The sequence below is a fragment of the Coenobita brevimanus genome, chromosome 79 (genome assembly GCF_032717465.1).
Source record: "Coenobita brevimanus isolate Jiangsu-jjx chromosome 79, ASM3271746v2, whole genome shotgun sequence".
In the NCBI taxonomy this organism is placed as follows: domain Eukaryota; kingdom Metazoa; phylum Arthropoda; class Malacostraca; order Decapoda; family Coenobitidae; genus Coenobita; species Coenobita brevimanus.
The window spans coordinates 11,071,246-11,098,745 of record NC_137032.1 but is presented as its reverse complement, the minus strand read 5'-3'; the positions used below and the strand labels follow the sequence as shown (position 1 = coordinate 11,098,745).

The window sequence follows — 27,500 nt, the reverse complement described above, 5'->3', positions numbered from 1 at the left end:
TTAAAATAAATATATCAAACAGCTCTGGGGTGGCAGCACTCACGCGACACGTGTTTGTGTGTACGCTGTGGGAGGTCACCAACCCCCTACAGGATTTAGGCCTATTGGGAAACCTCTATTAAAAAAACGCGCCGTGACTTTTACCTCAAGGGTGGTGCGGAAATAAAGTCAAAATTATAATCCATACATAAAAATGGAAGTAAAAAACCATGGATGACACATAACAAAATCTAGCGAGAGAGAGAGAGAGAGAGAGAGAGAGAGAGAGAGAGAGAGAGAGAGAGAGAGAGAGAGAGAGAGAGAGAGAGAGAGAGAGAAATAATAATAATAATAATAATAATAATAAAACTTTATTTCCACTAAACAGTGGGTATTCTTATACATTATACAGTAGTACAGCATACAGTATGAAAGTTCTATACACAATATAATACAAGTTGATACATATGGTGGAGAATAGTGACAGAGAGGTAAATGGTTTAAAAGGTGTGGGGACACTTAGGTTAAAAATAGATCAATTAAGGGATTTAGGAACGAAGGCAGTGGGAAGGATTAAGACAGATGGGATTGTAAGATTAGGGAGTTTGAGCAATAGGGTAGAATGTATGCTCTCAATAAAAGTATAGCAATTATCAACGGCTAATTATTATACAGGTGTTGATGGTGGGGGTCTATATTTATAGGAGGTGTTGGTGGTGGAGGTATAGCGGGTGTTGTTGATGGGGGTGTTGTTGGGGGTAGGGGTATAGGGGGTGTTGTTGGGGGTAGGGGTATAGGGGGTGTTGGTGGCAGGGGTATAGGGGGTATTAGAAAAACGGAGATCACAAGAGGGAAACAGTGTCAAGGTCATCGCTGATGGAGAGGTCAGCTCGGAAACGTGGCAACAGTGCAGGGAGGGGGTGACTCCACCAAAACCCTACGTTTCGATCTGTCAGACTATAGTCTGGGGGATACTGCTTTAAAATTAATTCAGTTAACAATTTATCACACTTAAAATGACCATAGCTCATGTTTACATTCTTTTCATATGTGCCAGAAATTAGACAAGATTCTATTACATTTCTTTCATCTAATCTTTTTGATCTTGCTAGAATCTTGGAGTCTGTCCAGTCAATATGGTGATCACTGGATGCTTTGTGTTGAAATAAACCACTACTCTGTTGGGCTGTTCTTACACTGTATTTATGTTGTGAGATTCTAGTTTCCAACTCTTTTCCAGATTGTCCTATGCAAAATTTGTTACACCTTTTACACGGGATTTTGTAAACAACGCCTGAATTACTGAAAGTAGTGTTCTTGAGTTTTTTTTTATGGTGTTCTCATATTCGACTACTACTTGTACACTGAGTTGCCTCAGTATGTGAACAACATCAAGAAAAGTTTCATGGAAGGGGAGGACAAGGGTTCTTTGAATGTTCTGGCGATCTGGCTTATTAGTTTTCCCTTCAAGGAATCGTTTCTTGGTTGTATTGTGGCACTGAGTTAGTATGCTTTGTGGATATTTTAGCTTCTTTCCAATACTCTGAATCATTTTTAGTTCATCATCTAAAAATTCTGGGTCTGAATTTCTATATGAACACAGATCTTTTTACATTAATATGTAGTCTTCAAAACATTTTGGTCCCTGATAACTTTTACATCCAAAAATGGCAGTTCATTATCCATTTCCATCTCATGAGTAAATTTAATCGATGGAACTAACGAATTTAATTGCATTTTTTAGATTCAGGTCATCCTTCGTTGTGTTCCACTCCCTGCTGCAGGTGACCCGAAGTTAATCCGCACGTAAAAATTCAGGTCATCCATTGTTCTGTGTGCCACTACCTGCTGCGGGTGTACATAAAAGACCTCTACCCTTTACGTTTCTGTCTCACTCTGTCTGAAGATGTAATATACGAAAGTACTCACTGTCGCTCCTTTCATTTCTCCTGTTAGTTAGTATATATATATATATATATATATATATATATATATATATATATATATATATATATATATATATATATATATATATGATACTGATAAATGTTTGAGTTGTAAAATGCCCAGCCTAGCAGATGATACAAAAATGATATCATAGTGGATACTCTGTTATGAAAACATTCATGTAGGGTGATAATGAAGAAATACATCATTATGCTTCGTTTTTGCAAGTAGACTAAAATACTGGAAAGTATGAAGTTCTAAGCGCTGGGCGTCAAAATGAGAAATAGTTAGCCATTACTCAGATAACATGCATCTCGAAAAATTGTGTAAAGAAAAGTTTCTCGACTTGCAGTAACATTACTGAAAATCAGGCGCACAGAGGCAGTGACAAAAAACAAAACAATCGGATCCATTGATGGGACATTTGAATTCAAATAGGAAAAAAAAAAATCTAAAATGTTACACTTAACTCACACATATGGGGTACTGTGTCTAATTCTGGTCATTCTATCACAAAAAGAACAAAAAATGTAGATGACTGGAGAGAGTGCAATAATGGATAGTAGGTCGTTTCAAAGGCTGAGAAACGTAAGATGAACACTTGGAAGAATGATATCTTAAATTTGCTTAAGGTGAGCTGATCTACATACATTATATAGGAAAGTTGATAACTGACCGCTCTTGTTATGGGATAAAAAAAAAAAAAATGCTTATAAAACTGTTGGCAAACGTGTAGACAGGTTAATATGATGCTGACAGGTGAGATGTGGTGGTGCTGACATGTGTGATAACGGGTGTGGTGATGGTGAAAGGTGTGATGGTGTTAACAGGTGTAGCGATGGTGAGAGTTGATGATGACATGAGTCTTGTTGGTGACAGGAGTTTGGTGTGCTTGATAAATAAAGTGATGATGCTGACAAGTATGGTGGTATTAACAGGTATGTTTGGTGTTGACAAGTGTGGCGGTGTTGATGGATGAGGTTTTGGTAACAGATATGGTTGTACCGACAGGTGCGGTAATGGTAACAATTGAGGAAGTGGTAACATGTGTGGTGGTGGTGATAGTTCTGGTGGTGGTGACAGGCGTGGTAATGATGACAGGTGTGGTGGTGTTGACAGATGTGATCAGGGTGACAGGTGTGGTAGTGGTGACATGTTTGGTAATGGCGACAGGTGAGCTAGGGGTGACAGGTATGGTAGGGCTGACAGGTGTGGTAGTGGTGTCAGATGGGGCAGGGGTTACAGGTGTGGTGGTGTTGACAGGTGTGGTAGGGGTGACGGGTGTGACAGGAGTGACAGCTGTGGTAGGGGTGACATGTTTGGTAATGGTGAGTAGTGTGGTAGGGGTGACAGGTGTGGTGATGTTGACAGGTGAGGGTGGGTGACGAGGACGCCAGTGACCGTGGCCGCCTGGTGTACCGTCTGGCTGGTGATGGCGTGGACGACCAGCTTCCCGGGGACGCTGCCTTCACCATCAACGCCAACACCGGGGACCTCATCCTCCTCAGGGTAAGACATCAGCGTCATCATTACTGTCGTCATCGTCGTCATAATGATCATCAACATGACCGTTTATTACACGGAAAAATAAGGTGAGAGGAATCAGGAGGGGGAAAAGATGATTATAAAACTGTCTGATAGACCACGAATTTAATGACTCATATTCCATTTTCACTGTGGAAATCATCCTAACCCTAACCCTAATATTCCACTAGGTACTTCGGTTGCAGGATTCAGATGAAAAATATATAAAAGTATTTAAATTATCAACAAAATTAACCTTGTAGTTCACACGTTCGTCCCATCATTCAGACTTTCAAAATATTCTCGTCTTCACCTTACATGCGAAACCATTAACATTCCCTTTCAAGACGAGTTTCTAAGCGTCTGCCTTACGATAACAAACACGATAAGGGAATATTATGGGTAGACATTCCATTCCCATTTCGGCAATCACGCAGCGCCCGTCCGCTTAAGCATCCACACTCAATTTCTGTGGTATTTTCGAATGCAGGATTAAGTTGTATTTCTAGTTAGCTCTGAGTTTCTCTTCTTTTGTGACCTCCAGTCTTTTACACAAGGCGTGTCCAGGCATCTCGAAAAAAAAAAAAAAAAAAATGGATCCCCAGCGTGCCTTTCTTTTGATTCTGTTTTCTTTTGAACAGACAAGTTTTACAACCTCTCACCCCCTTTACATAAACACACACACACACACACACACACACACACACACACATACAGATTCTAAGATGATGAAAATGCCTAGCTTTAAGAAGAATATAATAGTTGGTGTTATCAAGAAAAATGAAGAGAAATCCCACTTCGTGAGAAAATTAGCCCACTAGACAGTACTTTTAAACATGTTGACGAAGAACATTCATTCCTGATGTGATTAATGCTCTCTAACATTTGCTAAGATTTCTAACATTATAAAATGGTTACTGGAGACTGATTTTTTTTAATGCAAGGAAGAAGGAACCAAAGGCCAGCAGCCCGCAAACGGTGCCCTCCAAGAAAAAACAACAACAACAGAGAGCAAAATTCAAGATCCGTTCATTTCGAGAGACCTGGACACACTGCGTTTGGAAGACTGATCATAGGAAGTAGGAAATACAAATAGTGGGGGACAGTTCCAGAGTTGACTTGTTGTATGAATGAAGGACTGTAAGTAACGGTTAACTATTGCATTAAAGAGTTGGACAGGAAAGGGATGAGAGTTTGTTGCTAGACGGGTGCTACACGCCCGTGGTAGAGGTGGAGGGATGCAAAAAGACAGTTCAGAGGAGCAGTGGCCACTGAAGAGCAGCGATAGAATAGAGATAAAGATGCAACAGTGCGGCGAAGAGACAGAGGTTAAAGGGAGCCAGTAAGAGGAGGAGAGTAAATGAGACGAAAAGCCTTTTACTCCATCTTGTTGAGATGAGATGTATAATGGGGAGCCTCCCCACACATGAGAATTGTACTCTACACAGGGGCAAATAAAACCCGTGTATAAAGTCAACCACTGCGCAGGGGTAAAGAAGGTACGGATTCGGCTCAGCACACCTAATCTCTTGGATTACACGAGATGTAATATGATCTTTCCAAGAAAAATCTCAAGAGAATGAAACTCCAAGTACAGTATGTTTAATTAACCCTATTCGGTGCAACCCGTATCATTTTTGATACGCCCTAACTAATTTTTACCAATAAACTCTAGTTCGTAAGCAATGCATGGTCTCACGATTGTTTTCTTGTTAAATTACTGGAAACACAACAAAATAGTGATTCTGAGCGAAAAAACTGGGTTGAAACGAGCGTTTTCTCTAAAATTAACGATTTTTCCCCGTGGAGAGCGCTAAACAAAAAGAAAACGCTCGAAGATGAGTGAAATATCTGGGACCTTAGCCTACGCAAGCCTAACGGGCATCAACACAGCTTCCAGACGTACGATACGTTTCCTATTTTCATTAAAGCTACTTTATTTTCTATGTATTATTCATTGTTCATACTTTATGACTCCTCATACCTAGTGAAATAGTTATTTCATTCACTAATTTTATTATCTATGTATTATTCATTGTTTTTTCTCTATGACTCCTCATACCCAATGAAATGGTTGTTCGTACACATACACACAGATACACACATGTGCATTGTATTGTGCACACAGATACATACACGTGCATTGTAATGTGCACACACACACACACACACAAACCTCGCGGCTCTCGTGTAGGCGTGCTGGATGACGGTTAGTTAGGCATTAATTAGGGGACGGGGTGGATGTGCCGACGGACGTAGTCATTGCTTTTATTTTCGACTATGTTGACCCAGTCGAAGATTACTTGGAAGAGGTAGTTGGCGATGATGATGATGATGACCTTGCCTTGGATAGAGTAGCTGAGGGCGACGATGTAGATGATGATCAGAATGTTGACAAAATGAAGAAGAGTGGGTACCACTCAGAAACAGAAAGCCACTGGTGAAAAACAGATTAATCAGTTCTTTGGACCAGTGCTTGAACAAACATAATTATGACGAATTTGTCCTGCCACACGAGCTCAGGGAATATACCTGCATTTTAGAGAAACCCCAGAGAAAATTAGATATCGGTAAGTCAATAATATGGACCAATCATACAGAAGGTAGGCCTGTTGAGAAGGTATTGCCTAGTGAAGGATGTTTTGTTAGGAGAGGCAAGGTCAGCTAATACAGAAATAATGGCATGGGAGTTGTTTATAACATCTAATATGATTGATGGTATTGTAACCCATGCTAACACAAGGCATAATTACCGAAATTTCTAATACTGACTGCTGAAATACCAACACACGTCAAGATGACTGATGCCATAGAATTGAAAAGCTTTTTTGGCCTGCTCTATCCAAGAGGTTTGTTGGGACAAAATAAATATTGCTATAATCGTCTCTTCATGGAAGGGTTTGGTCACCCAATATTTGAAGCCGTCATGTCAGTAAAACGATTTGGTTTCTTACATGCCGACATAACTTTTAACAACATTGATACCAGACACCAGAGATGGGTACACGATCAACATTGATACCAGACACCAGAGATGGGTACACGATCAACAATGATACCAGACACCAGAGATGGGTACACGATCGGTTTGCAGCAATCAGGGAGCTTTTTGAACAGTTCAGTAATTGTTGTTGCTCAGTGTTAGAGCCAGGTGACTTCTTGACCACTGATGAAACGTTGTATGGGTGCAGAACACAAATAGGGTTCAGACTACAATAAGAGCAAACCTGTACTCTATGGCCTCCAATATAAATCTATTAATGCTGTCAGATATCCATTTACCTTTAGGACAGCTGTATATTCAGGTAAACCTGGAGAGCCAGGACCACACTACATACGCGGTACAGTCCCAACAGTGAAAGCTCTGGTAAGTCAGTTACAAGCCTCAGTCGACCTTAGAGGTAGGATTATTAGCCTGGATATATTGTACACCAGTATAGAGTTGCTGGAGTGGCTTCAAACACAAGGTATCTCAGCCTTAGGTACTATAGATTCTACTAGGAAAGGCATACCACCAGAGATAGTCACAGAAAGGGAAGATAGGTCATACCAAGTTTACTGGAAGAAACACGGGGAGGAAATGACACTGAATCCTATGTAACACCCACCAAAAGCAAAGGTAAGAAAGATGTGTTACTTCTGAGCACAGTTTCCCCTATATTAGGCATTACCAAGGATGATGATTTGAAAATATATATATATATATATATATTTAAATTGTATGATATATATATATATATAAAATATATATATATATATATATATATATATATATATATATATATAAATTGTATGATTTCACTAAAGGAGGCACTGACATTATGGATCAGAGAATAAGTTTTCATACAGTACACACTAAATCTAGAAGATGGACAGTGAATGCCCTTGGCTACATTGTCAACACTGCCAGAGTAAATTCACAGACAATTTATTCGTTATATAATAATCAGGACCCAAGAAAAATTGCTTCAATCTCCTATGGCTGGCAGTTAGTGAAGGCATTGTGTAATCTGCAAATTGAAAGAAGAAAAGTTCAGGCTTGTGGTCTGACCAGGAATACAATAGCTAAGATGAATCTGATGCTCGGACAGGGAGATGTAGAGGAGGCCGTCCCAGAAGTAACACATGAGAATAGGTCAGGCAAGCAGCACAAGTGTCATTCATGCCTGGAGTCTCTTTATGGTCCAGGATACACTCAGAATCGCCCCAAAGCAAAATCGTCCACGAAACAATGTCAAGTATGTCACAAGCACACCTGTGATCAGAATTGAAATAAAGTATGTATGAAATGCTATAGTAACATGCCCAATCAGTGAAAGTCTTGTTTTGGAAATTAAGAATGAATATGCATGTCTGTGAATATAGATTATGACTGAGTTTACGTTATATACGGATTATATTTTTGTTTAAAAATTTCCTTATATGATAGATGTAAATAGAGATACGGAAGGTGAGGATCTTGCAGCATAAGAATCCTCCGGCTTACTTATATTAGTTGTAAGTGTAGAGTAAAAAGGATGTTCGAGTGCGTAGGATCAAATACCGCCGGAAAATACATAGGAGCATAGGCATGGATAGCCCCAAGTTAACGGTTACTACTCTTTCGACCTGTGACGGGCTGTGGGTCACTGAGGGCCCTGTTAGTTAATTGGCACCCGGGATCTTTTTAACTAACCAGGGGTCGATGCAACAGGGGGTGGATCAGCTGAAATGAAGCATGGTCTCGCAGTGTAGAGAAGGAGCTGGGGCCTGATTGACTGCTGTCTCCCTTGAAAGCGCCAGGCAAGGCTCTGGACCTAACCCCTCATATCCACACTGTGCCTGTGCATTACCCAGGGAACAGCTTGTTCTCCGGTTACAAGAGATATAGGGTTTAACCAGGAAGCTACAGGCTGCTCTAAGCGATTCAGTAATCCAAAGACTGGCACGTTTCCTGGTTAACAGTCTACTCGTAAGAATTTAATGGTGATCCCGCATGTACGGAGCTTTGGCTGGCAGCTGCATTTTCTCGTGGTGACTACTAACAGAGGATCAAGGGACTGACTTCTGGAGAGACTGACTGGCTGACCGACAAAGGTCTCAGTGATAGGCTAGTGATTGACCAGTGGGAAATTACTAATAAACTGACATCAGAAGGACAGTCTACTGACTAATTTGTCGGTATTTTGGGATTGACTGCCCCACTGAATAACCATTGATTTATACTGTATACTGATGATGTTTTGGGTATAACTATTCATAATTGAATATTTGTTATTGCATTGCTCTGAATACTCCTTGGGGCGTAGCATGAGCAGATAGAGCTACCGTGCCCTTTGAATAATTGGTTATAACTAAATATTTCTCTGTGCCCTTCAATTTTAATTTGCAGTACTCAGATTTAGAAATACCTATATAATATATTGGTGACAACAGATTCAGCCTTCTCAAGGACCTCCTTCAGCTGTAAGGAGTGAGAAGCAGGTAGACCTTTATTATACAACAGAGGGGCAGGCAGAATAGGAGGTAGGTAAGGCACAAGGCTGTTGATGTGGAATTTTGCATTTATTATGCAATATGTATGCCTTTTCAAGCATTTATCTCCCGTACATCTACCGCCTTCTGCCTTATCTACCTACTGTACTCCCCGGCCCTTTCTCACTCGCCATCCATTTGTATGATAAAGGTCTACCTGTTTCTCACTCCTTAGTTATACGTGAAGTGGGTCCATGAGAAGGTCGAGTCTGTTTTGTTCTCATTCATTCATTCATTCATTGCCAGATGCCATGTATCCCAGACAGGGTGGCCAAGGGCTTAGAGTTAATTGTTTTACAGGGAGGGGCACTAATCCTCCACCAACCCCACTTGACATAGGGATGCCAACAGCATCCGGTGTTCCCAGGCGGTCACCCATCCAAGTACTAACCAGACCCAACGTTGCTTAACTTCGCTGATCGGACGGGAAGCGGTGTACTCAACGTGGCATGGCCGTTGGCACAGTAACTAATTACTTGCATGTGTATGGTTTGCTATCATTCTTTTTCTTTTTCCCTCTTTTTCTCTTCAGTTCTCTTTTCTTCTCCCTCAGTTACTCACTTCTCCCCCTCCTTTCTTCTTTTCTCTCTCCCATATTTTGTCCCCCTTTTTCCTCCAAGTTTCTTTTATTCTCCATCCCTCTAAAATGCACTGATAAATAGGTAGATATGTTAAGATTATGACACCTGCATTTTGACAGCTGAAGGGCTTTTGGGGTATGTGCTATGCTTTCCATGGAGGTGTGAATAGATTATATTTCACACACCAACACAATCCTCACAAACCACCACAGACCTCACACACGAGCACAGTCCTCACACACCACTACAGTCCTCACACACCACCACAGTCCTCACTCACCAACCCAGTCCTCACACACCACCAGTCCTCACACCACCACTGTCCTCACTCATCAACACAATCCTCACACACCACCACAGTCCTCACACACCAACACAGTCCTCACGCACCAACTCAGTCCTCACCCCACACGTGTAAAATTAATAAGAATAATCTTTTACTTCTATAAATTCATTATTATATAGTTGTAATGACATTTGAAAAATAAATAACTACTTTCTAAAGGGAGGAGGTTGGGGAAAGTGGTTGGTGGGATACATGGCGAGTTGGGTCCTCGTCTCGTATCCAGGTTACACACTTTTTGAGTGTGGCTGAAACTCGCGTAGCTAAATATTATATTCAGTCATTAGAAAGAAATATATGGTAGTATTCTCATCATCATCATTATGTACTTTCCATTTTTAGTCCACAGCAGGACTGGACTCTTCACTTAGGGAGGTTTTAGTCAGGAAGCCCTAATCCACGGCCCTGCACAGTTGTTGACTTTATACACGGGTTTTATTCGCTCCTGTGTAGAGCACAGCTGTCATGTGTGGGGAGGCTTCCCACACAGTTCTCAACAGGATGGAGTCGGAGACTTTTCGTCTCATTAACTTTCCTCTTACTGGCTCCCTTCAACCTCTGTCTCTTCGCGGCACTGTTGCATCAGTCTCTTTTCTATCGCCACTTCAATGGTCACTGCTCCTCTGAACTGTCTGCTTGCATCCCTCCACCACCACAGCAGGCACGCAGCACCCGTCTTGGCAACAAACTCAGCCCTTTTCTGTCCAACTCTTTAATGCAAGAGTTAACAGTTGCTCCAGTCATTCATGTATGCAACAGGTCAACTCTGGAATTGTCTCCATCTCTGTTTGTTTTTTTTTACTGCCTACGGTCTCCAGTCTTTCATACACAGTGTGTCCAGGCATCTCGAAATGAACTGATCTTGAATTTGGCTCTGCTGTCGTTTTTTTCTTGGAGGGAGCAATTTGCAGTTCCTGCCCTTTGGTTCCTTCTTTCTTGCATAAAAAAAAATACTTGCATGTATAACCAGGTATTATTTACATGCTTACATTATTAGATTTCCTTGACTAATAGCTACCTCTCCATCAACTAGTCTACCTAGTAGTAAATCCACTGAAAGTGGGTTTAGGAGTTATGAAGGTGAGGAAGAAAGAGAGAGTATTAGCGGTGGCGAGTGAGAGAGAGATGGTGGTGAGAAAAAAGCGGTGGTAGTGAGACGGAGAGTATGGTAGAAGGGAATATAGTGGTGAGTGTGAGGGTGATGGAGGGAGGGAAGGTGGTGGTGAGGAAGATGGGAGGTGGTGAGTGTGAGGGAGGAAGGGTGGTGATGATGATGAGGAAGATGTGTAAGCTATCAACTTCCATGTTATGGACGGTGTGTGTGTGAGAGACAACAGTAAACGGTTTATTGATACTGCAGCCCTCAGACTGAAAATATAGCCTACGGCTTTGATATATGGCAAACATGATAAGCGTTGGTGAATGGTAAAATATTTTATCATTTGATATTTACATTAATTTTAAATTTGATAATAGTTAAACGTGTGTGTGTGTGTGTGTGTGTGTGTGTGTGTTTCAGTGCGCGCGGGTGCGGTACGATATGTTTGGCGGCGCTTGCCTTGCAACGGCGCCGACGTGTCCGAATGCGTTCCTTTCACTTCGTCAAACCAATAATATTACTCAAGATTCTTTTCTCGATACTAGGGTCGTAAGTGTGGAAAATCGCCAAGGGTTGCACCGAATAGGGTTAAGGATGATGCAAGACTGGGCTGGATATTATTAAACATTAATGGGTACTCCAGTGGAAGATTTTGTCAGGTTGATAGGTGTAAGAACTGAGTCTGTCATGCATTAAAGACACCAAGATTACTTTTACCCCAGTCAGAAATGCGAGCCAAGTCAGACATCAGGTGTGTCATAGCCTCATTCCTTGTTTGGTGAAGTAACTGCTGAGATGGACGTTTCGAGAACCGACTAGAAAGGTGAAAGGTGGAATTATCTGCATGTGAGTGGATAGGGTTAGAAGTACAGCTTAGAAGGATACTGATAAATAAAAGGAAATGAGGTGGTGATAGGACAGAACCCTGAAGAACACCACTGTTGATAGATCTAGGAGAAGAATGGTGGCCACCTACAACAGCTCTTGTAGAAGGACCAGAAAGGAAGCTATAGATGAAGGCACAGATAAAAGGATAGAAACCGTAAGAGGGCAATTTGGAAATTAAAGATTGATGCCAGACTCGATCGAAAGCCTTTGAGATGTCAAGTGCAATGGCAAAGCTTTTACCAAAGTCGCGAAAGGAGGATGACCAGGAGTCTCAAAGACAGCTGAGGAGATCGCCAGTGGAGCGTCCTTGACGCAGCCCATACTGATGATCAGAAAGATGGTTGTAATGGGAAAGATGCTTTAAATTTTTTGTGTTAAGAATAGGCTCAAAAACTTTTGTGACAGAGAATGTTAAAGCAATTGGACGATATTTATAGGGTTGGGAATGGTCACCCTTCTTTGGGACAGGCTGAATGAGAACAAACTTCGAGCAAGAAGGAAATTTACAAGTTGATAGACAAAGGTGAGAAAGTTTACCTAGGCAGGGTGTAAGCACAGAAACACAGTTCTCGAGGACAACAGGAAGGACCCCATCAAGCCCATATGCCTTGTTAGTACTGAGGGCAGTGATGGCAGAAAATACATCAGCTGAAGAAATTTTAATGTCAGCCATGAGGAAGTCAGAGGGGGGAAGTGATGGAGGAACAGCATCGGAATCGTCTAAGGTGGAGATCTGGTTTATTAGTAGAAGAAATAGCTACAGAGCCATCAGAGTAGAAAAGAGGAGGGAAAGATGATGAAGTAAAGTTGTTAGAAAGGTTTTTGGCAAGGTGCCAAAAGGGGCAGGAAGTATTCGAGTTGGAGAGTTGAGAGCATTTAGTATGGATGAAATTATTTTTAGCAGTGTGAAGAACAGACAACACGATTCTTGGCAGAAACATAAAAGCGTTGTGATTCAGGGATGGGTTGGCTCTGGTACCTATTAAAGACCCTCTCCTTGTTGTGGACAGCATTAGAACAAGCGTGATTAAACCAAGGCTTTTTTGCATTAGTCAAAGAATATGAGAAAGGAATGTATGCTTCCACGCCCGAGAGAATAACATCCAAAATGCTCATGGCACACTCAGGTGGCTCCCAGCAATTGAAGCAATAATCATTCCAGGAAAATATCAAAGACGTACTGCTGGAAGGCCTCCCAATCAGCAGTTCCAAAGTGCCACAACCGACATTTCTTTGAACGGTCCACACGCCATACTGGAGCAGTAGAACAGGTTAAAGTAATAAGGTTGTGATCGGAGGAGCCCAACGGAGAGGAAAGATTAACAGTGTAAGCAGAAGGATAAGTTGTAAGGAAGAGGTCAAGTATGTTGGATCTCTCCATGATGGTCAAGGATGCAGGTAGGGTGCAGTACAAGCGGCACAATATCATTACTCTGTACCACGCTCGTGACATAGATCTACATCCCCTTCAAAATCGCCAGTGATGTAGATGTACGTCCTACAGCATTGAGAAGTCATTGCAAGCAGCCGCAGTAAAATGGAAGGGAATATCATATTTGACTAACTTCAGACATTCTCCACTAGGCTTACAACACAGATTTAGGAGCACAGGAGGTGAGAGAGTCTTCACATGGTCACTACCACTTTGCTCTGTCTGTAACCTTAAAGATTTCAGAGGTGGAATGGCACCAAACTGACTTGATCCAACCAACTTTCTGGCTTTGGTGATTACTTTTATTAGTGCCAGGGATCTTATTTTGACGTATTAAGCCCATTTACCCACAAAAAAAAAAATCCAAAATCTGTTCACAAGCTCACAGAAGCTCATGGACACTGTGCTCTTATGGTAACCTTGAAGATTTCAGAGGTTGAGTGGCACCAACCTGACTCGATTCAACTAACTCTCTAGCTTTGGTGATTACTTTCATTAGTACCAGGGATCTTATATTGATGTACTAAGCCCATTTATCAAGAAAACAAGATCCAAAATTGGTTCACAAGGTCATGGCTGCTGTGCTCTCTCAGTAACCTCGAAGATTTCAGAGGTAGAGTGACATCAACCTGACTCGATTCAACCAAATATCTGGCTTTAGTGATTACTTTTATTAGTGCCAGGGAACTTATACTGATGTATTAAACCCATTTCCCCAGAAGAAAAAAAAAATCCAAAGTCGGACGTCATAGAGAGGTATCAGTTTTTTTTTCCCCATCGTGGTACGGGTTAAACATAGAAAAGATGTAGACTTGTTCACCAGGTGGATCAGTTAAAGGAGAGGAGAGCCAAAGGTGGTGGTGAACACTGAAATCCCCTTGAATGGAGATTTCAGAGAAGGGAAAAACGGATAGAATGTGTTTCATCACAGAAGTAAGAGTGTCGAAGAATTTTCCATAGTCAGTAGAATTTGGGGATAAGTAAACAGTGCAGAAATATTTAGTCAGAGAATGACAGGAAAGCCGCAACCAGAGAGTAGAGAATTCAGAAGAATCAAGTTCAGGCACACAAGAGCAAGATACATCGTTGCACACATATACACTACAGCCACTTTGGCTTTGAAATGAATATAGAGAAAGTAGGAGGATACAGAGAAGGGTTTGTTATCAGTTGCCTCAGACAACTGAGTCTCAGTTAAGAAGAGAAGGTGAGGTTTTGAGGAGGGAAAATTGTGCTCAACTGAGAGATAGTTAGAGGAAAGGCCGCCAATGATGCAGACATGAAGAAGAAGTGAGTCAGACAGTGGTTCTAGGCAACTCCTTGGGTCGTCACAGGGAGAGTAGGGGCATTTATGGTCCCACCCCCCTGCCGAGGCTTGGTACAATGATGCCATTTTTATTTTTTTTGAATAAGAAGTGTAATGTGAAATATGCATGTAGTTTGGTGTTGCCAGTTAGAGAATCTTGTATTCAAGAGTATGCTGGCCTACTCTCTGTGTTACTGAAACACTGAACACAACTATAAATCTTTAAAAGAAATTAAAAGCGACTTCTTAAATGAATAAAGTCTAGCGGTGTCAAAAATTCAGTGGTTAATATTGTTCTGTCTATCTGTCTATAGCCAGACACTTAAATCCCATGAAGGATGGCCACAAACAAATTGCCTCCACGTTACCCTGTCCCCCGCCATTTCGATGCATTACCCCAAGCTCACACACACTCTCTCTCAGGTACCTCTCCTCTTCATCCCTCCACCTCATACTCGGTCTCCCCTTCCCTCTCCCCCCCCCCCACCTCACTCACATACACTCTCCTCCTTAGTCTCTTGCTCCCCATCTTCTGTTCATAACCAAACCACCTCAGTGTATTTTTCCTGACGCTTTCCATCATATCCACATCCACGCCATAATGCTCTTTCACTTCCTCATTTGTCGTTTGTCTCTCAGTGTAACTCCACATGCTTCTCAAATAACTCCATCCCATTGCTCTCACACTTCACTTACGTCCTTCCAGTGAGGTCCAAGCTTCGCTTCCACATGTTAAAGTTGGTATTGCAGTACTATCAAGTAAGGTAGCCACTTTTTTTTTTTTTACCTCCATGCTCACTTCCCTACTTTTTATCACTGCATTCAAAGAACCAGCAACCTCTCTTCCCTCTTGTACCCTTTCAATCACTTCATCCTCTAAACTTCCATCCTTACTCATCACATTATGCTAGTACTTAAATGCACCCACATTTTCTGTTTCTTCATCGTCCAACCTCACACTGCATTCAGTGACTTCATTTCTCTCGAAGACCAAAACTTTACTCATCTCTATATTCACCATTAGATTCCGTTTCTTATACACTGTCCAAAACCCATTCACCAAGCCTTACAGTTCCCCTTCATCTTCACCCAACAATACAGTATGATCTGCAAACAAAAGAACAGGAAGTTTCCATAACGCTGCCCTCTCTCGTTAGGGCCGCTCCAACATCCACTGCTTTATCTCCCATCTTTTTCATAACTGCATCCATATACTGATTTAACAACAATGCAGACTTGACACATCCCTATTTCAATGCAGCATTCAGTCAGAAAAATTCACTCAGTTCATCATCTACATGCACTGCAGCCTTAGGACCCTCATACATACGCTTCAAGTCATCCAGCAGCTTCCCATTTACTCTATAGTTATCGGCCGCCTTAACAAGGCGGAGCGATAACGTTTTTCTCGCCTCTTTGTGTCTTCGGTGCGCGCGCGTGCGTGCGTGCGTGTGTGTGTGTGTGTGTGTGTGTGTGTGTGTGTGTGTGTGTGTGTGTGTGTGTGTGTGTTCCCATTTTATCTCATGAACGGCTTAACCTATCAACATGAAACTTTCAGGGTATCAAGATATGTCCAAAATTTGGACGATTTCGAAAATCGCCACTCGGGGTCAATCTCAACGTCGGCAAAATGGCTGCCAAAGGTGAACTAGTTTTTATCACCCACATGTAGCACCATTATGTCTCATGAACGGCTTGAGCTATCAATTTGGAATGGCCAAACTCTTGTACGAATTCGAAAATGGGCACCGGAGGTCAAACTCAAGGTCACCAAAATCGGTGCCAAAGGTCAACTAGGTTTTATTGTCCACATTTAGCACTATTATATTTTATGAACGGCTTGAGCTATCAGTATGAAACCCTCAGGGTATCAAGATATGGCCAAAATCTTGGACTTAGCCAACAACATACAGAATTCTGATGGGTGATTAGTATTTGGCTCCTGATTGCTTTTCTTTCATTCTTAATATATTCCACATTCCTTGTCAATCCTCACTGTCATAAGCTTTTCCCAATTCAATGGAGGCCGCATACTCTTCTTTCCCTTCTCTCGAAAGTTTTCAACTAAAGACTTCATGATGAATATTTGAGCTACACAACCCCTTCCCTTCCCAAAATCTCCGTGTTCTTCTCCATCTAATTCTTCTGGTATTTCCCTAGCTCTGTCAGTAAGTATCCTACCATATACTTTTGCTATTACACTAAGAAGACAAATGCCCCAACGATTAATATCCACTTCTTTCCCTTTTTCCTTTCTACAGGGGAATAATTATACCTGACTTCCAATACTCCAGGACTCGACCTTCCTCCCAGACCAATCTGCACAATCTTCCACATTCATTCTACTACAATCTCTCCCCCTGTTTCAGCATTTCACCACACACTACATTAGTTCCTTGAGCTTTCCGCAATTTAACTTTCTCCATTCCTTCCACTACTTCCCTCCTACTAGTTTCTTCCTCCCTTTTCACCATCCTCCTTCTCCCAGCCACTCCCCAGCCACATATACTCAAATTACCTTCATTCTCTATGACTGACAATTCCTTAAAGCGTTCAGCTACCTGCTCACTTTTTGTCTCGTCTCCTTCTTCTTTGTCACCCTGTCAAACTCTCTTTACATCCATCCACAACATTTTCATACATTTCCCTCCACTTTACACTCAACTTCCTTCCAAATTCCTCATCCACTACCTTCATACTCTCTTACTAATCGTTTCACCTCTTCCTTTCTCTCTGCATGTAACTCTGTCTTCAGTCTCTCAACTTCACCCATGCCTCTAATTCCCATCCACTCACTATATGCTTTCTTCTTTTGTGCTACAGCTTGTCTCATTTCAGTACACCATGCTCTTCCTTGTAACCTTCTTTCGTCTTCTCTTCACTCCACACACCACCTCATATGCCACACAGATTTCTTCTGTGAATATCTTGCACACCCCTTCCACTTCACCCAGCTGCACCAAATCATATTTACCCAATATTGTTAATGTCCTGTAATGGTTGAACTCATTACTTTTCAAACTATAATTATTTTAACGTTAACTTCGCAAAGATCTTCTTCCTTTTGTAGATTATATCACAAAAACAAAAGACGGTGATACAGCTCCACACTCTTTCCGTAGTACTGCCTGACTGCTTGACTATAGTCGCAGCGCGTGACTCTGATTTGTTATTATCGTGCTCTGGCAACCTACCATTCAAAAGTACGTCTGATTTCGTGTATAATATGAGACGCATGTGATTCATGTATAATATGTTCGTGTATAATAATATTTGTGTATAATATATTCGTGCACAATAATATGATTCGTGTATAATATGACACGAAATCGGACGCACTTTTGAATGGTATGTTGCCAGTTACGATAATGACAACCTCAGAGTCGTGCGCCGCTACTATAGTATCTTATTACCTCGTCCGGGCTGGAGTCCAGCGAGATATTGTGTTTGGTCGAGTTTTGTCTGTTTCATGGTTGGTTGTCTGCGTCATTACGGAAAAACGGCTGAATGAAATTACACGAAACTTTCAAGATGTGTGGACTCAGGTCCCAAAAGGAAATGGTAAAATTTTGGAGTTAATCGAGTGACCCTGAAGGGTTAAAATGAAAGTCACGGTTTATCAGAGGGCTGTAACTTGAAACTGGTTGACGAGGGAAACTTTTACTTTTATCAGAATACAGCAACTCCCATATGGGCTTTCATTTGGCACCATGACCTTTGACCTTGAGTGACTTTGATACGTCAGACTCAAGGTCACGCATATTCAGAGGGCAATAACTCGAAACTGATTGAAGACAGAGAGATATTTACTATTATTGACACATAGGAAGTCCCGTATGGGTTTTTAATTGGTTCCATAACCTTTGACCTTAAGTGACCCTGAAAGGTCAAACTCAAATTCCATTTCATTTGCATCATTACCTTAGACTTAATTGAATCCACCACCACTACTGCCAGACGCCACAATCCAATAAGGGGTGGCCATTTGACTTTGAGTTATTTGTTTTACGGGGCTGGGCACTAACCCTCCACCAACTCACTTGTTGACACTTAGGGAGCACATATGTTTTGGTTATATGGTTACCACCCAGCATTGTAAATGGTTTCTTGACGTACAGGAAACCATTTGTCTTGTCACTCAGTGTAAAGCCACCTGTAAAGGAAAGAAAAACAATAAGAAGTGACAGGAAAGATAGGAGAAAGAGAAGTAGGCATGCACAGGAAATGAATGATGACGGCTAAGGAAGAAGTAGGCAGCACTATATCAAGTGCGTGGATGATGGTCGCCACCACTTACCACTACTTATACTGACACTAAATGGCAGTACCGATTCATTATTTAACAGCAATAAAATAATTGCTGTTGGGCGAATTTGTGCCTGACAGCACTTGTTCTACTGTTAGGTATTGTTATTACATATCAGCATTAAAAAGCAGAAAAGGAACTCGTATAATTCTGATTACACACATCTTATCCTCGGAGAAATTGGGTATATATTTGTATGTAGTCAGAAATGTATGAAAAATGCATAACTTGCCCTTGATTGACGAGAGGTAACGTAACCCCTAAGCAGAATAATATTGTTTCGTGCTAATATAATTAACACACTGTAGTCGTGACGCATGACTCCGAGGTTGTCATTATCGTACCCTGGCAACTTACCATTCAAAAGTGGGTCCAATTTCATATCATTATGCACGAATCAAATTATTAAGCACGAATATAATATACACGCATATTATTATACACGAACATATACACGATTCACATGCGTCGCAAATAATACACGAAATCTGACGTACTCTTGAATGGTACTTGCCAGGGCACGATACTAACAACCTCAGAGTCGTGCGCCACGACTATAGTAGTTAAGTTTTCTGTCGACGTCATAGTTATTTGAGGCTGACAATTTTGTGAACAGAGACCTTTGAGTAAGAACGTGTGATAATACAAGTAGTAGTATGTTCTATTTGCCGTAGCGGCCATCCTAATAAATCTTGTTAAATTTAGCTGTAAGCTTTTATAAGTAACGTTTAATTTTATATGCACCATAGTCATATACACATGAAAATACTCTGTTCAGAGAATTGTAAGATATTTTCGAAAATTTAAATCCATGGCTGTTGTTAATATGATTTTTTTGCTGCTACAATTCGTTTGTCTTCATTTTAGTTTTCCCCTTTTTATATATTTCCCGGAGATCAGTGGCAGGATATGGCTATGATACGACATATCAAAATTTTTGTAGCACTTCTTCGTGATTAGACCATATGTTACTTTTATCTTTTGTTACAGGTCATTATTCAAGATAGAGATACGGCAAATGTATTCGTAAGTTAAAGTGGACAGAGTATTTCATTGGTATTGTTCTCACTCATAATTGACCCCAAGCGTATGGTAGGTGGTAGCTACCATCATTCATTCACTTGATGTAGTGCTGCCTACTTCTTCCTTCACCTTTACGAGTATTATACTTTTTCTGTGTCTACCCTCCTCTTCTCATATTTCTCCCATTTTTCCTGTCATTTTTTATTACTCTTCTTCCCTTTTCAGGTGGCCTTACCTTTCATGACAAAGTTAATGATTTCCTACAACCCCAAAAAACATTTACAGCGCTGGATGATAGCCATATAACCAACCCATATGTTTTCCTCACGTGTCAACAAGTGGGTTGGCAGAGGGTTAGTGGCCCCCCCCCCTCCCCTGTAAAACAGCTAACTCGAAGACAAACAGCCATCCCTTACAAGAATATGGCGAAAGTACTTCCATGCTAATAAAATTCTTTACATCTCTCCCAGGCGCTGGACCGTGACCTCCCGCATGGGAGAGGAGTGTGGCTGGTGAAGGTGGAGGTGAGGGACGGCCAGAGGTGGAGAACAGGGCAAGATGAAGAGAGGGAAACCCACCATCCTACCGCCTTTGTCTGGCCCCAGCAACACTCACCCCATCTACACAACCGGCAGGCATCATGGGGACACCAAGAGCCTTACAAGGGCGATCAGCGAGAAGAACCAACACACCCTTCACATGTGGGGGGCTCAGCCTTGTCCTTCATTTTTTCATCCCAAAGTAGTTCAGGTTCAAGTGTCTTGTCATCCAGCACTTCTTCCATTGATTCCTCAAAGTCCTCTTCTCCTGAGGTTGCACCATTATCAAGCCTTCAGACAAAACAGGAAAACTCGATCAGTAAATCCTCTGAAGAAATGAATGTTAGGCGCGAGCGTGAGGTATTTCCACAAGGTGGTCATGAGCGACCTGATGGTCAAAGCTTTTCCTTGAACAGTGGAGGTGAGGCTACGAAAAGGCACACTGGAAGAGAAAATGTTGCAAGAACAACCCGAGAAACAGGTAATAAAGATGTAAGAGATCATGATGAAGTAATCTTAATAACGAAAAACGAGACTAACCGATATCTAATCATTCGTACAGAGTGTAATGAAGCCAGAGGGAGAATACAAAGAACAATGTTAACAAGCAGCACGGACAGAAAGCAAAGTCTAAAAGAGAGCAACATGCAAATTCTACTTACTCATCAACTGCACTCATTGCACACTATGTCTAAATTCGAAGACAGGGCATCCAAACGAATAGGTCCCATTCTAACGGCCTCCACAAGTTCTCAGGAATATTTCAATGGCGGAAATTTTTCGGAATCAGTGTCAGATAACGTTCGAAGAGTGAGGCGTCGAATCTCATCAGTAAACAGAATACGTTACCCTTGGCTTGTGAGACAGATGAAAGGGAAGAGGCGGAGGAAACCACACTTCGCCTCCCCAAAAGACTGGTTATATTCAGAGGATTTCATTGCGGTTCCTACAAAGGGTTCACATCCCAATTCTTCAAGCAAGGACGAAGGGCATGCACTGAGCTACTACTTCACTGATATTAACGGCATGAAGACCCAGCAGGACCTAGAAACACTTCAAGGAAACTCTGACCAGCAACAAGGTATTGCAGAGGAATTGCAGCAGTATCATGGGACGGTACAACAGGAGGTAACAGTAGTACATCAGGTGTCTGAGAAGCAGAAGCAACAAGGCTCAGTAGAGAAGGTTCTCAGAGCATTAACAGCAAGGACAATTAAGAGGGAGTCAGTGACATTACAGAGAAGACATGAACGTGATGCAATCATTCGCCCTGAGCAAAGAAGACGTTTGAGTGACAGAGATAGTAAACAATGGGAAAAATTTCTATTTAAACAAGATAATGACCTAGAGGGGACAAAAAACAGACGCTTAAAGACATCAAGAAAACCCCGATCCAATACCCGATTACCCCCAAACACAAAACCTAATCCTACAGTGGAAAATCTAAATAGGCCCAGCATATCAGAAGATAGTACATGTGGGGATGTGAACGATGTAGAAGTGTACGATGACCATGATGAAGGGTCGCATGTGGTTCACGTGGTGGAAACGGTGGTGACGGTGGTGGTAAAGGACATCAACGACAACTCCCCCGTTTTCCCCAACACAACCATGGTCGGCCACGTCCAGGAAAACGGACCCCCAGGTTAGTAAATCAGAGTAGATTCATTCGGCATCTCCTTGAGATAGCACCTCTAATTTTCTTATTGACCCATTAATCTCTCTCTCTCTCTCTCTATCTCTCTCTCTCTCTCTCTCTCTCTCTCTCTCTCTCAAGGAAAATATAAGTTTGGAGACTAGTTTCTGACGTAGAATCGGAACTCTGCCATTTTTTTTTTTTTTTTTTTTTTTTTTTTTACCAATCACTCAAAAAATTATGCGGTTTTGTTTTTGCCTTGGACGGTCCACTAATGGGACTGTAATAACATCTAATAACCATGGTGTTGTGGGGATGAAGAGGAGGGATATTCCAGCCTGGTCTTCTTACCAATGTAAGTTGCTGGAAATTCATGGTACATTGATATTATCTTGGTCAGGGACAGGCAAAATTCAATTCCGCCACAGTCTCAGTTGGCGCTCCAACAGTTAGGTTGGAGGAAAAAGCTTGTTAGGTTGGAGGAAACAGCTTGTTACTCAGCAGGATTTGGTAATAGCGGTGATGCATCCTACCTGAAGATGGTGATGGCAGGACACTCGAGGAAGTAGTGCAGCTGTTGTACACGACATCTCTCAGTAGTAAGAGTCGTGGTTCTTACAGACGAGGCGTTGGTACAAGGTGACTGCAGCAAAGCAGCTGGCTGGTAGGAAATTACATTCCACCCAAGACTAGTCCAAGTGCCGAGAGAGGGGGTGTGATTTTAATCTTTGTGTCAGACTTGGTGGGAACTGCAGACCAACAGTGTCTAGGTGAGGAAATTGGCGCTGTGTCGACCTTCTTATTTCCCTTAATAACAATTAGATTGGGTGCTCACAGGGTCTTGTTTCTCTGACATGGGTTATAAGGTGCATGTCGCCAATGATCTGAATGTAAATACATACCTGTATGACTGACAGTTAAGGGTCCATAATACAACATAATATGAATGTAATCTAGTTGCTAGGAATGTAAGGAGAAAACTAAGGTGAACAAGGTGACGGAAACTCTGTCTGGAAGTAGATCTGAGGGTAGCAGGAAACGCACAAAGCCACAAAATGATGAATGTATCTGGTAGTTGACTGTGTTAGAAAGCAAGGAATGAAAGTTTAATATGTGAAAAAGTAACGAAATATAGAAACAGATCGACAAATTAGGCATGAAATGCACAAGAAATTTTTTCCAGACAAGGTAATGGCTTTTATAAAACTTTACTGAAATCTTTAAAAATTTCTGATTGGTCTTGAGAGATGGATCTGGGATTTTTAAAGGATTAAATAGTAAGAATATGTTCATCTATCTATCTATCTATAGCCCGACGCCCTGATCCCGTAAAGGGTGGCCGCACACAAAACGCCTCCTAGTCGCTATGTCACCCACCATTTGACTACCCTCCCCCAACTCACTCCCCCCTCCCTCATATACCTCTTAACTCCATCCCCCCTCCCTCATATACTGTACCTCTCAGCTCCATCCCTTTACCTCATCCTCAGTCTACCCCTCCTTCTCCCTCCCTCCACCTCACCTACATGCACCCTCTTAGTCAGTCTTTCATTCTCCATTCTCTCCAGATGTCCAAACCACCTCAATGTATTTCTCTTTATCTTCTCAACCACATCCATATCCACCCCACAACGTTTCTTCACTTCTTCATTCGTCAACCTATCCCTCCATGTCACTCCACATGCTCCTCTCAAGTAACACATTTCCACTGCTCTCACTCTTGACTTGTTCCCCTCTTGCAAGGTCCACGCCTCGCTTCCATACGTCAGGGTAGGGATCACAATACTGTCATGCAGTTATTTCTTAACTTCCATACTCACCTCCCTATTTCTCATCACTGCTTTCAGTGAACCAACGACCTTCCTTCCCTGCTGTACCCTTTCACGCACTTCATCCCCCAACGTTCCATCCTTACTCGTCACACTACCCAAGTACTTGAATGCACTCACATTCTCCATATCCTCACCATCCAACCTCACTGTACATTCTGTGACTTGATTCCTCTCAAACACCATAATTTTGCTCATGTTTACATTAACTTTCAGATTCCTCTTCCTACACACTGTCCCAAATTCATTCACCAAACCTTGCAACTCCCATTCATCTTCACTCAACAATACTGTATCATCAGCAAACAGCAACACCGGAATCTTCCAAATCTCACCCTCATTCATTAGAGCCACCCCCACATTCACTGCCCTACCTTGCACCCCCATCCATGTATATATATTAAACAGCCATGGAGACATCACACAACCCTGTTTCAGTTCCACACTGAGATCAAAGAACTCACTCAGCTCACCATCCACTCTCACCGTAGCCCTAACTCCATCGTACATACTCTTCACAGCACTCAACAATTTCCCCTCCACTCCATATATTCATAATACCTTCCACATACCTTGCCTATCTATTCTGTCATAAGCTTTCTCCAAGTCCAAGAAGGCAGCATACACTTTCTTTCCCTTCTCTAGATACTTCTCCACTATACATCGTAGAACGAATATCTGATCTACACACCTTTTTCCTTTCCTAAATCCCTCTTGTTCTTCTCCAACTAGCTCCTCTGTCATATACCTAACCCTATCAATGAGTATTCTACCAATATATTTTTCCAGTCACACTAAGAAGGCAAATACCCCTATAGTTACCACATACTTCTCTCTCCCTTCTTTCTTTGTATAAAGAAACAATTATACCTGATTTCCAGTCCTCTGGAACCCTTCCCTCTTCCCAAGCCAATCTACACAACTTCCATATCCACTGCACAACGATCTCATCCCCATACCTCAGCATTTCACCACACACTCCATCAATTCCTGGGGTATTTCCCATCTTGATCTTCATTGCATCGACTACTTCCGCCCTACTGATCTCTTCCGCCCTCCACTCATCTTTTCTTCTTCCAGCCATTCCCCAACCACTTATAACTCACACTGCTCTCACTCTCTATATTCAACAAATCCTCAAAGTGCTCCTTCCATCTCCTCAATTTCTCTCTCTTCTCCACCAACAATCTATTATTCCTATCTTTCATTCCCCTGCCATTTCCCCTTTCACATTGCTCTACTTCTTTACCTCCTTCCAAAACAATTTCTTACTCTCCCTCCATTTCACACTCAGATTCCTCCCAAATTCTTCATCCACTTTCTTACTCTCCTTCACGAGTCTCTTCACCTCCCTCCTCCTGCTCACATATCTCTCTCTCTTCTCTCTCTCATCTTCTCCCCTATCTCTACTCGCTAGCCATTCACTATATGCCTTCTCTTTTTGTTCCACAGCTCGTTTCACCTCATCATTCCACCATGCTGTCCCTTGCACACCCTTGCATCTCCTCCTCACTCCACAAACCACCTCACACGCCGCGCCTGTCTCTTCCGTGAATATCTTACATACGTCTTCCACCCCTTCCATCTGCTTTAATTCATACCTTCCCAGTCTTTCTTCCACTATGCTCCTATACTCTGCCATTTTCTCACTATCTTGCAGCTTCTCCACTCTTCTCACAGGAGCTGTTTCCTCCTGTCTTCCCCTTCGTCTCTTCAACCATTTTCTTTGCAGCTTTACCTTGGCCATCACTAAGTGATGGTCCGAGACCCCATTCCCCCACCCTCTCCACACTCTTGCATCCAACACTTGTCTTCTCATTCGCTCATCCACACACACATAGTCTATCATTGCCTTTCGTTCAACAAGTTCACCATCCATCCTCCTCATTACTCTCCATGTATACCTGTGGATCATCTTATGCCGAAAGTAGGTGTTAGCTATTGCCAACCCCTTACCAGCACAGATGTCCACCAAACCAGTAACATTCCCATCTACTTCAGCTGGCACACCTCACTGACCAACCACTCCATCCACTCGTACATTCCCAACTTTGCCATTCGTGTCTCCAATCAAAAGCACTCTCTCGCTCCTCTCAAATTTGTCCGTACATACTTCTACACTCGACCAAAACTCATCTTTCACTCTTGCCACTCGGTCCTCTGTCGGGGCATACACACATACAATCACCCACTCTTGTATCCTCACCCATACAATCCTTGCACCCACTGTTCCATGCTGTCTTATATTCTCCTTCCACTTCTTGCATATCATCAGACATACTCCCTTTCTTGCCCTCTCATTCTCATTAACTCCCACACATATGCCTAAACCATATTCCCACTCTCTCACCCTGTCACCTTCCCATTCAGTTTCAGTCAATCCACATATATCCATTCTTGCATCCTCAAGCACCTGAACAATCTCTCACACTTTCACTTCATCATTCACTCCTCTCACATTCCATGTCCCCACCCTCAGAATGTCCTTTGTCCGTTCCTTAGTCGTCAATGTATGGTCCGTCCTGGTCCGAGGCGCTTTATTTGCTTGTTTAGTTAGTTCTTTTTACGGGGTGGGACACTAACCCACCACCAACCCCTTTAGTCACCTCGTACGACAAGCACGGATACTGGGGGAGTATTTATGAAATCCCCCTACCCCCAGGGGGTATATATGTCGCGAGGAGAGGGGGGTTACAGTGTTTATATTTCTCCTTTTACTTTCACCTTTTTTTTTTTTTTTCCACCTCTCTGGATTTTACCCACCTCATTGTATACTCCGAAGTCGGGTCGGCATTTAGTTTCACCAGAAGTCGGACATTTAGGGTACTGTAGTGTGTCGTTTCATGTGTTCACACATGTTCACACGCGTTCAAAGTTGTCTTGATGACATGAACAAGGTTATTTACTCACAGACACAGCCAATTAACATCACTAATGTCCACATGACCTCAGACGACTTCCACACATAGTTATACCCGTGGTTGGGGAAGGGTTACCTCTGCAATAAAATAAACTGATGTTAGTCGGCAATACGGTAGTTACGCCTTGAATTCATAAAATACTGCTTGAAAGTGTTGAGTAAAACTGCCCACCCTTGTTGGGAGTGTACCAGTCGACTACCATAGTATCGTATATTTATTCATACCTACTCACTGTAGGAAAAGTTACGATTACAAAATCTAATGATGATGGATGATCACCCATTGCCATTTACAAAATTAAGTTAATGATCCTTCTTCTAATCTTCATTTTAGATTTGCAATCACTATGTTTTGAAATACGGAATAAAGAAAAATAGAAATGAAATAATTATAATTTACATATTTTTGGAGCCCACATAGTACCTCTCCACATACTTTATTGGATGTGTTTGTTGAAATAAGATCAAGTAATTATTAGTAGCTTTGTTTTCTCGCTTAAATAAGAACACTGGTGTCAGACTCAGTACGGTCAATTAGCAATGACTGCAAATGAATAATAGCATGAACAGGATCTGGGTGCTGTCTTGTGAGAATCTCAACATCTTCATCATTCACATGCCCTGTTACGTACCC

The 27,500-nt window shown here is 42.0% G+C and overlaps 1 protein-coding gene and 1 non-coding gene across 2 annotated transcripts in view; one reads left to right on the top strand and one right to left on the bottom strand.

Moving 5' to 3' along the window:
- LOC145409023 (putative neural-cadherin 2) overlaps positions 1-27,500 on the top strand; it is a 532,112-nt gene that overhangs the window by 155,016 nt on the left and 349,596 nt on the right. Inside the window, exons 5-7 of the mRNA XM_080279591.1 lie at positions 3,298-3,435; positions 20,413-20,841; positions 21,349-22,126. Coding sequence (XP_080135717.1) covers positions 3,298-3,435; positions 20,413-20,841; positions 21,349-22,126 — 1,345 coding nt within the window. The remainder of the gene's footprint in view (positions 1-3,297; positions 3,436-20,412; positions 20,842-21,348; positions 22,127-27,500) is intronic.
- LOC145409124 (5S ribosomal RNA) lies at positions 9,307-9,425 on the bottom strand. Its single transcript, XR_013899048.1, has one exon. It is a non-coding gene; the product is annotated as a 5S ribosomal RNA (ribosomal RNA).